Source organism: Mandrillus leucophaeus, unplaced genomic scaffold (assembly GCF_000951045.1).
Source record: "Mandrillus leucophaeus isolate KB7577 unplaced genomic scaffold, Mleu.le_1.0 Scaffold434, whole genome shotgun sequence".
Classification (NCBI taxonomy): domain Eukaryota; kingdom Metazoa; phylum Chordata; class Mammalia; order Primates; family Cercopithecidae; genus Mandrillus; species Mandrillus leucophaeus.
In genome coordinates, this window is record NW_012104632.1 from 96,723 (window position 1) to 108,131 (window position 11,409).

Below are 11,409 nucleotides of genomic sequence, written 5' to 3' on the forward strand. Positions count from 1 at the left end.
AAAAAAAAAAAAAAAAAGAAATGATGGTGTTGGGAACAGAAAGGCAGATATCACATGCTGTCAAGCATGGAGGATCTGAAAAAATGGACCTTGTGGAGCTAGAGAGCAGAACAGTAGTTACTAGGGTCTGGGAACGGGGCAGGGACAAAGATAGGTTGGTTAATGGGTACAAACACAGATAGAAGGAGTCAGTTCTAGTGTTCCACTGCACAGTAGGGTGACTGTAGTTAACACTTTATGATATATTTCAAAAAAGCTAGAAGATTTAAAATGTTCCTAACAAAGAAATGATCAATATTTGAGGTGATAGTTGTCTTAAATACCCTGATTTGATCACTACACATTGTATGCATGTATCAAAATATCACATGCACCCCATCAATATGTAGTTATGTGTCAATAAAAATATGTTAATGATGGTGTTAATTTGATCATCTGCATGGTATAGAGCAGATACATGCTTGTTTCTAGGGAAAATACAGAATGTATACTTCAATGTGATAAATTCTCAGTTATGAAAGTGTTACTGTCATCCTCTTATTTTGCAGATTTGTTTGGGTATAACTGGTATCTGAGGAAAAATTAAAACTAGGTTTCAGATGGTTTTACAGAAGTTAATCAAAAGCTGTTTATATGTTGTGTCAGAAATGTGCTGAATCGCAGTGGCTTTGCCACTGATAAGGTCGTGTGTGTATTTGTATGTGGGTGTGTATTACATGATCTACACAGATTTTCTTCAGTAGTTTATTCATAATTGTCATGTGCTGTGCACATAAACCCTGTTAGTTAGAGGCTAAAATGCGAGTACAACATTAACATGTCTTTTATTTTTCCATGTTTTACTCCCAGGTAATTTAGCCCAAGCTGAAGCAGTTGGAAGAGAGGCATTGGAATTAATACCTAATGATCACTCTCTCATGTTCTCGTTGGCAAACGTGCTGGGGAAATCCCAGAAATACAAGGTGCGTAAACCGCAGGCTGTGAGTTCTTGCAGTTAATGCCAGCATCTGACAGAAGCCGTAAGTGTTACTTCTGCCCAGTTAAATTAGGAATCAGGCCAAAACAGTGGCAGCGGTGCACCAATGCGGCTTGGCCAGTTTGTTTCCTGGAAAAGTTGCTTCAAAGACAGCAGTGTGGGGGCCAAACCCAGTGTCCTTTCTCATCAGAATTAACCACCGTTGTTCACACGTGGAGAGAGGAAGAGAAGCCCAAGGAAGGGGCAGGAGCAGGCAGGGAACTGTGGAATGGTTGGCCGCAGAGGCCGGGCAGGCTGGTGCGAGAGGAGGACTCGGGCAGCCACAGTGCATCCCCGGAGGTGCCCCGGTCCCGTCCCGGCACAGTGGGGTTTGACTCTGTCACTTGCACATGGGCTGGAGCTCTGGGTTTTATCTGCAGGTTCCAGCTTCTGCACAAAAGAATAAGCAACCCATGGAGGATGCATGATTGGTTCTTGCTGCTTCCAGGTTTTTCTTTATCTGAGTTTTACAGGCCACCAGCAAGGCCCAGAGTTTTCTGGCCAACAAAAACCACAAGATACTAAATCTTTGCTCCAGTTGGCAGCCAGGGTGGAGCAGGAATAGGCTGTGCATAACTCCCTGTGTGTTGAAGGGGACTGGTTGTAAACTTTAATTTTGTCTATCAGAATCACTGAGGGAGCTTGTTAAAGCAGAGATGCCCAGATTCTCCCTACAAGGGATTGGCTTCGTGGATTAGATCAGGTCAGGGAATATACATTTTTACCTAGCATCCTGGGTGTTGAACACAGATATCACAGAAGTAGTGCCTTAGTTGTTTCTTAAGATAAATACTTTATTCCAGAATCAGGGGCTATATCTTATTTTGATCACTCAGCCTATGTATAAGACCTAAAGGCAGCAACTAGCTATCATCGGTCCAGTGTTATTCACTTCTCTTTTTCTGTTTAATACATGTCGTTATTAGTATAATTTTCTATAACAATGGTGAGATAATTTCATGCATTTCTCTAGTTTTATAATGTTGGGGAGTTCAATAGCTTCATTATACATTTTTTAAATTTCTAGGTTTTGCTCTAGAAATAGCTTTTTGAAGAGGGTTTTTTATGAATCTACTTGTGTAGCAGGGGAAGGAGGTGAGGTTTACAGGTTTCCCTTCTAATGACCTTTCCAGCCATCTGTCAGCCTGGGACAGGTCCCAAGTCTCAGTTCTCCTCCAGTGACCCAGCTATAGCGAGTCTTCTTGAAGACTTGGCTTATATAATCGTATTGATTTTTCTATCATCACACAGTCTGTAAACTGCTGGAATTTCTATTAAGGGGACAGAACCCAGAGTTCGTTTGGCTTCCAGTTCACGTTGTTCTTCCCCCAACCCCCAAATAAACTAGAAAATACTCTGTAAAACAGAATGAAGAAATCAGCTTCCTCTTTCTCTACACATTTTGCATTTTAATTATCAAGGCCAAGGCGCTGGGCCTAACATAAGGAAACAGAAGGTGAAATCTGAAACACAGAACTCACGATGAGACCTTCAGGAGCTACCAAGTGGGGGGAACATGATGTGGCTTCCTGAGCCCTGGCATCAGCCACCAAGCAAGCATTCCATGTATTTTTTTTATTAAGGGTTTGAATTTTAAACAACTGTTTAGGTTTTCCTCTTGTAATGCAAAAATGATACCGGTTGCTAATGGTCAGCTGCATCCCTGGCACTGCTTGTTTCAGGATGGAGTGAAAGGGTCTGTTTCCTTGCAGAGCACTGGGCAGGATGTTCCAGAGAAGAGGGGATATGGTGGTGAGTTGCAGGGCTGGGTGAACAGACCCTTCAGCCCAGCTATCTTGATGGCAGGGCAGGTGTCTGCTGCCCGACAACTCACTTTTTACCCAAGCGCGTGTGTTTTATTTTTCATGCACTTGGTAAATCTCCTCAGAGAGCCTGGAGGCTTGAGGTTGGAGCTAAGCCTTCAGTCCCAGTTCTGTATCTCCATTGCTGTCAGGCAGTTACAAAGCACCCGGTTAAGTAATTATAAAATGATCGCATGCATCTCTCATTTGACCCTGCAATGTTCAGGCTTCCAGAACCTATTTTGAGGTGTTGATAGGCAGAGGGAGTGTTCTCGTTATATCTGCGTGGCTCTAAGCACCTTTTTATCCTATCTAAGCAGCCCTTTTTAAAACCTAACAGCAGTCGGCCTCTCTGGGCCTCAGTTTGTTCATCTATAAAATGGAGATAGTGATCTGCCCAACCTCTTGACAAGGTAATACAAAAAAATGCACAACAACATAATTTGCAACTATCAAATGGTTAATGTGTATATGCATATATATATATGTATGTATAGTGAGCATTCAATCATTCAGTGGATCTCTAGGGATCATTAAAATGTATTAAAACAGGCACCTGTAGTCCCAGCTACTCGGGAGGCTGAGGCAGGAGAATGGCGTGAACCTGGGAGGCGGAGTTTGCAGTGAGCAGAGATCGCGCCACTGCACTCCAACCTGGGCGACAGAGCAAGACTCCGTCTCAAAAAAAAAAATGTATTAAAATTTATGTTACTTCTTGCCATTTAATTTCCAATTTCAAGCTAATGTGGTAAAGCAAAAATAGAAAAGTAATGTTTTTCAGTGCTTAAATCATTGCTTCTCGTACTGATTTCTTTTTTTGTAGTGCTAATTCCAATGGCCCGGTAGCTTAAGTGCAGGTTATGTTGATAAAGTCAGTTTCCTAAGCTCCAGACATTTATGTCATACCTTTATGATTTTTTTTTTCTTGCCACATCTAGATGTTACCTTATTTACTTGACATTTTTATTTAAATAGATTTTTAACACGAATATATTTAAACGAGAAACAATGCATCATTACTATAAATATAGGGTAACTGAAAGTTAAATAATCATACTAAATCCCAGCTAGATGCTATTGCTGGCCAAGGCTCTGAGCTCTCTTAGCTTCAAGGAGAGATTGGCAGGTGTGTTGAGGGTAGGGCCCACACACCACCACCAAGCGCAGACTTGAGCCTGATGCAATCAGAAGGAAGGAGGGAGAATAGAGAATAACTCTCTTCCTGTGTGAGTCACGATTTCAACTTCACATCAGATCACCCATGTTACCCGTCCTATTCTAGCAGAGGCACAGTGGCCCCTGTGTCCCAGAGTATTCTTGGGTGGCTGCTGTGGCTGAAATGACCTCCACCCACCCGGGCTTCCTCACCTAGACGTAGAGACTAGCGCTTGTTCCTACCTAGAGACACAATTTGCAAGGCTTTCTCAAGTCCTACGCCTTTGTTAATTACATTTTGTCTAATATGCTTTAGAAAATAATATATTATTTTTCCCCTTTCTGTTGAAAAAAATATCCCCAACTCTAAATGTGAGTTTATTGGTTCATTGGCATAAATCGGCTCATTGCCTGGGTCTTTACACATCCAGAGACCTCCACAGAAGATCAATTTATAAACAGTTCACTGCTTTCCTGAATGAGGCCATTAGAAGCCCTGATTTAATAGATGAACGTTTCATGGGCTTTGAATACTCACAGATGCTGCGTTCTAAAGAGGCCCATCCAACCCCACTCCCAGGCCCAGGTACAGGCCCAGGGGCTGCCCCCATGACTTGGATAGAGCCAGACTGGCCCACCCGCACCTCCTCTCAAACCAGCCCTTCCTCCTGACACCCCTTCTTTTGTCCACATGCTGTCATGTTTCTGTTGCCCTGGCTTGGAAATTTTGACTCATTTTTCCTCCCTTGTCCCCCTGGCCCAGTGCTCTCTGCCTATTCTTCCTCATCCCTGTTCCTTCACACCGGCCTCCTCCTCACCCTGCAAAGTTTGGGCCCAGCCCTGCTGAGAGCAGTAGCCCTCTAACAAGTTGTCAGATCTGAGCCCTTCCCTGTCTTCAGCACCACTGTGTCCCCCAAACTGCTGACTCCTCAATGTCCTGAATGATGTTCGTCGTCACAGGCATCTGAGAACTTAGCTGAATAAATAAATGAATTTAGCAACACTAGAAAACTCCTCACTTTTTGTCCCTAAGCCATTTCTCTCCAGTTAACACTACTTCATTTACAGGTAGGGAAGCATTTTTGAGTAGATTTGGTTCCCTGACCTTCCTATGTCTCAAGTTTTAGGTTTTAAATGGAAATGTTTGAAAATCATCAGAAACAGCCCAGCAACTCAGAAACCCCTGCAAAGCTACACAACCCATTTGACTTTCTTTCTGCAGCCTTCCTGATATGGCCAGAGTCTTAACCCTCTTGGAAGGAGTTTCAGCCCCTGAAACTTGGAATGTAGACACTGACTTTGAACTGACATCCCATATGTTATCCTGATGTCTTTCTTAAGTCCCTCTTGGATGACATTTTTAAAATATAAATATTTCTCTGCCAGCTCTGTCCAAAAGGTCATGGTTTTGGAGGTGGTTCCCCCACATTTCCCAGCCGATTTATCAGGGGTACCACAGGCTGTAACAAAGGAACTGCACATTATAAAATGCACAGTCCCAGATGTGGGAAGCCCACCTGGAAAAATTCATGTATGACCCAGGTAGAAGGCACTAGAACTATCCCCACACCAACAAATTTGATTGGTTAAGCTCAGTGTGTGATACCGATTTTTTTTTTTTAAGGCAGTGTCTTGCTCTCTTGCCCAGGCTGGAGTGCAGTGGTGCAGTCTCAGCTCACTGCAACCTCCACCTCTTGGGTTGGAGCAATTCTCCTGCCTCAGCCTCCCAAGTAGCTGGGACTACAGGCACGCACCACCACACCTGGCTAATTTTTGTATTTTTAGTGGAGACGGGTTTTCACCATGTTGGCCAGGCTGGTCTCGAACTCCTGACTTCAAGTGATCTGCCTATCTTGGCCTCCCAAAGTGTTGGAATTACAGGCATGAGCCACCATGCCCAGCATGTGATACTGATTAAAACATGCTGCCCTTAAGGAATGTGAAGGTGAATGGAGTGAACAGCACCCCCAGGGCACATGTCAGTAAAAACAGGTTAGGTGTCTTTATTTCTCAGCATTATGGTAGAAGGGGCCATCCAGCCAGCAGTTCTCAGCAGTGATCAGGGTAGGAAGACACTTTGCCCTGCCTCTTAGTGGCCAGGCTGGAAGTGAGGATGACTTGGAAGAAATGCAAGGTTGTACAAGAATCAGTTCACCCCCATCAGGGGCATTTGGTCATGGTCATGTCCGGTACTGTGACAATGTAGTTGACAGGTGGCCATTCCTTTCTCTTTTCTGCTCATCCTTTCCAGATGGACGGGGCTGCTTCTGGGCTGCCCAGAGTGTTGTAGGTTCTTGGGGGAGAGGAAATGGGCCTCAACTCCTACCCCGGGAGCTCTGGAAATGGCATTGGCATGGGTGTGCTCCACGGCTCAGCCCTCTCCTGTTCCCTGGGCCTCCTGTCTTCATCACGCACCCTGACCTGGGCGACTTGCATAACGTTGCGGAAGTCCAACCACTGCAGGGAGGCAGGTGGTGGCACTCACGAACATGTTCGTCCCCTCTCTGCGGCCACTGCTCCCTCCCGCTGCCCCTTGTCAGCCTCTCTCTGGCAGAGCATGGCCCCCCTGGGCCTTCTGAGTGTTTCTAGAGGAATGCAGTGATGCAAAAGGAGGTGGTTAAAAGTTTGAAAACCATAGGTGATAAAACTGGGAACTGCTTTTGCTTCGTGTACAATAAATATCTTCCTTTTTATATTTCTCATTTTTTAGGAATCTGAAGCTTTATTCCTCAAGGCAATTAAAGCAAATCCAAATGCTGCAAGTTACCATGGTAATTTGGGTAAGAAAAATGTTCAACTTGAATCGTGTTGAAATTCTGTTACTTTAATGAAGTGGGTGCATGTCTATAAAATTGATGTTGGGAGAGTAGTTTTTTCAAAGCTAACCTGGCTTTACAGTGTGATTCTGTTATTACATTAAAGCTAGCAAAGTGATAGCCACACTTCCAAATCTTAATTGCATGACCAGAACGGCCCTAAAGTTGCCCACTCTGTTTATCACCTTCTCATGATGAAACTCAGATTGTCCTTCTTTGTGTTAAGCTGAGAAGGGTGAGATCGGATCAAGAGAATGAGGCTATGGTTACGAAGGGTTATCCTAGTAAATGAATCGTATGTTCTTTGGAAGCTTGCCATTGAACTTACCTCCTTTTCCTTCCTTCTTACAGAGTAGACCTTCCCCTTCCAGCCTGGTCTTCTGCTTTCTTATATCCTCTTATGCCTTGGCTAAAATGCATTTATAATCATTTATTCCCTAGAATTCATTTCTTGCACCCTTTTGTGTCTCCATGGTTAAGATGTTTAAAGCATAGCATGGTGATGTTTAGAATGCCCACAGAAATGTTTTTGGACCAAAGCTGTTCTCTACCAACTCTGAAGCTTCTCTTCACAAAAGCCAACAAGCATCCACAGGTGCTCTTCTGCCCATATAGAAAGTTAGTTTTACTAACAAAATCACTGCCATGATCAGAGGCTAATCATCCTAATGATTAGGTTTATTGTAACTATCATTTTGATATTAGAGGCCTTATTTCCAAATGGCCCCACACAAGCTTTTACTTCCCCAAATGGTGTGGGGAAATATCTATTTAAAATAAACAGCTGAACCTTCTGCATAGTCAAGGCTCGAGGCAGCGCCTGGCATCCGTCACCCCCACCTCCCATACCCAGCCTTGCTTCCTGGAAATTTCATGGCAGCACTGAGACATTGCATGTAGTCTTCTTACTTCTTTATGTAATAATGTTCCTATAGGCAGATGTATCCTGTCTAGTTCTATGAAGAGCCCTAGGAGTAACTGGCAGTAAATGGATAATCATCAGGGAGTGTGATTACAATAAATAAAGTTTTCAGTACAAACAATATTGTTTCATACAATTGACTTTTGAAAGCTGTTTGCATAGGATCGGTAATATTTCTTTGTCCAAGAGGGTAGGAATTCGGCACGTTACTCAGAAGCGTTCCCAGTGAAATTTATCTCCTGCTATTTCAGCTGTGCTTTATCATCGCTGGGGACATCTAGACTTGGCCAAGAAACACTATGAAATCTCCTTGCAACTTGACCCCACGGCATCAGGAACTAAGGAGAACTATGGTCTGCTAAGAAGAAAGCTAGAACTAATGCAAAAGAAAGACGTCTGATCCTTTTTCCTTCATGTTTTCAGTTTGAGTGTGTGTGTGCATGAGGCATATCATTAATAGTATGTGGTTACATTTAACCATTTAAAAGTCTTAGACATGTTATTTTATTGATTTTTTCTATGAAAACAAAGACATGCAAAAAGATTATAGCACCAGCAATATACTCTTGAATGCTTGATATGATTTTTCATTGAAATTGTATTTTTTCAGACAACTCAAATGTAATTCTAAAATTCCAAAATTGTCTTTTTTAATTAAACAGAAAAAGAGAAAAAATTATCTTGAGCAACTTTTAGTAGAACTGAACTTTCATTTGGGATCTGAGCCTTGTCGTGTGTGGACTAGCACTATTAAACTTCAATTATGACCAAGAAAGGATAGACTGACCCCTACAATTTGTATAAATATTGAACGTGTCTATATATTAGCATTTTTATTTAATGACAAAGCAAATTAAGATTCTTGTTTTTTTATCTCTTTTTTTAAAACAATATACTGTGAACTTTGTAAGGAAATATTTATTTGTATTTTTATGTTTTGAATAGGGCAAATCGAATGAGGAATGGAAATTGTAACATGTAGTATATCTAGATCTATATGCTTTTCCCCATAGGAAGAAATTGACTTCTGCAGTAGTTTTTGGATGCTCTGACTTGTGCAATTTCAATACATAGGAGGTTATGTAATGTAATATTTTACATAAACAGTTACTATCAGTTGAAAGTTCAGGCCATACTTTAGGCAAAAGCAGGCAGCCTCACATCTTTATTTTTGTTACATCCAAGGTGAAGAGGGCAACACATCTGTGTAAGTTGCTTTTTAGTGTTTTTAACTGAAAAGCCGTTTTCCATTTTGCTTAATGAAACTACAGACATTATCCAGAAAATGCAAAATTTTCTCTCAAATGGAGCCACATTCGGGGAATTTGTGGTATTTTTAAGAATGGAGTTGTTCCTGCTGTTATTTGATCCAAACAATGTTTTGTTTTGTTCTTCTCTGTATGCTGTTGACCTAATGATTTATGCAATCTCTGTAATTTCTTATGCAGTAAAATTATTACACAAACTAGCATGAAAATGTCAAATTGCTTTCTTAATCGATGATTTTCAAGTAGTGAACTTTATATCCTCCTTTACCTTAAAATGAAATCAAAGTGACCATATCATCTTTTATGTGGCTTCTATTTGACGTGGGGACCATTTCATAGAATTGCACTACAGTGTTTTCCAAGTTCAGAGAACAGAGTGAATAGATCCACACTGAGAGGAATTTGATTCTCTGGACTCACTTTTTGGGGGCAGATCTGTGTAGTGTTTAAGTCAGTAATTGTAACTTCTGGTGGTTGAAATAGATCAAGAAATAAAGTGCTGTGTGTAAAATTTTTCTTTTTTTTTTCTTTTTTTTTTTTTGAGATGGAGTCTTACTCTGTCACCAGGCTGGAGTGCAGTGGCACCATCTCAGCTCACTGCAGCCTCCGCCTCCCAGGTTCAAGCGATTCTCCTGCCTCAGCTTCCTGAGTAGCTGGGATTACAGGCGTGCACCAACACGCCTGGCTAATTTTTGTATTTTTAGTAGACATGGGGTTTCACCACATTGGCCAGGCTGGTCTGGAACTCATGACCTCAAGTGATCCATCCACCTCATCTTCCCAAAGTGCTGGGATTACAGGCGTGAGCCACCACACCTGGCCTTCAAATATTTCTTAAATGGTCCCAAAACAACAGTAATAATTTATAGCTCTCTTCAGTGGCTAAGACCATCTTCCTCTTATTTATGTTCCTATAGTGCTTCACTTGTCCTACGATAGATGCACTATATGCTTTGTTGATTTTTTTTAAAGCAAACTTCTTTTTTTGAAACAGTACTTGTCTATTGAGAGTAATCAAAAAATGATGTTTCTTACAAAAGCCCCTTCAGGATCCTCTTTTTTTTCCTACCGATTCTAAAACTAGTGCCAAATCAAGTTATGCAAACCTGGACCCCTGCCTACCGACAAATTCCCTTAGCTTTCACTGCTTCAGCTTCCAGCATTTCCATCGTAGCTGATTTCTTTCCAGAGAACACAGTGATTGATTTGATTGATATTTCAGGAAGTCTTTGGTCTGTGCAGATTTTGGAAGCATACCACACTGGCTCCCTTTTCTTCTTTTTCCATCTTAAGGCAGCCACCCTCTTTGTTTCTTGGCTTTCCTTTCCAATGAGACTGAAGTGGAAGGCCGCCTCGCAGTTCTTCTCTTACTTGGAGTCTTTTACTCTTTCAATGTTTTTATCACTAATGACAGTTGGGAGGCAGGTGTCAAAACAAACATGGGGAAGTCAGAAGTTTGAGAAACTTCATCATCCTTCTCTTCCTCGATAGCAAACATCAGCAAACCTGGAAAGAGGCTTGGAGCCGGGTGTTAGTTTGTTGGTTGGTTTAACATATGTAGCACATGTGAAGATGCAGCACTTCTTCCCTGTTCTTGTTTGGATTTTTAAAAATTTAAACGCAGGCTTACATTTGTTTCTCTCCCAAGTTCATCCTGTCAGGCATAGCCTACAGGCCTTGACAGGGCCCCTTGAGGTTCTCATCCTGTCACATTGCTTACAGATGTTCTTTCTCTCTTTTTTTTTTTTTTTTTTTTTTTGGGACAGGGTCTCACTCTGTCACCCAGGTTGTAGTGCAGTGGTGCGATCTTGGCTCACTGCAACCTCTGCCTCCCGGGTTCAAGTGATTCTCCCACCTCAGCCTCCTGAGTAGCTGGGACTACAGGCACGTACCACCATGCCTGGATAATTTTTATATTTTTTGTAGAGACAGGGTTTTGCCACGTTGCCCAGGCTGGTCTTGCATTCCTGGGCTCAAGTGACCCGCCTGCCCTGGTCTCACAAAGTGCTGGGATTACAGGCATGAGCCAATGTGCCCGGCCATTCTTCACAGTTTATTTCAAATTACTGACAAAATATTGGAACAGAAGACTGAGGCCTCCACCAAAACACTAGACATCTATGTCCATATTCACACCCAACCTGCCTGGACTTTGGGGTGGGAAAACCCAGACTTGGACCTTGGTGTCTCCCCCTGCAGTATCATAGGTAAGGCATTGAGCATTGCTCAGGCCCCAGTTTCCGATCTGTACAGTGGGGATAAGAAGATCTCTCATAGCCATAACTTAGAGAGCCCAGTACACCCTCCATAAGTGATAGGCTGGACTTTTGAAAGAGGAGGTCGGTTGGGAGCACACAGATCTGGCCTTAGATACCTTTATTCCCCATTCACTCAACACATACTAAGTGCTATGTACCAGATACTTTCTTAG

At 42.4% G+C, this 11,409-nt stretch overlaps 1 protein-coding gene across 4 annotated transcripts in view; it reads left to right on the forward strand.

Moving 5' to 3' along the window:
* TMTC4 (transmembrane and tetratricopeptide repeat containing 4) overlaps window positions 1–9,277 on the forward strand; it is a 72,508-nt gene extending 63,231 nt beyond the window's left edge. For all 4 annotated transcript variants that reach the window (XM_011993776.1, XM_011993778.1, XM_011993777.1 and 1 more), the window contains 3 exons: window positions 850–962; window positions 6,683–6,752; window positions 7,962–9,277. In XM_011993776.1, coding sequence (XP_011849166.1) covers window positions 850–962; window positions 6,683–6,752; window positions 7,962–8,110 — 332 coding nt within the window. In that variant the 3' untranslated portion in view covers window positions 8,111–9,277. The remainder of the gene's footprint in view (window positions 1–849; window positions 963–6,682; window positions 6,753–7,961) is intronic.
* The last annotated feature ends 2,132 nt before the right edge of the window (window positions 9,278–11,409 follow it).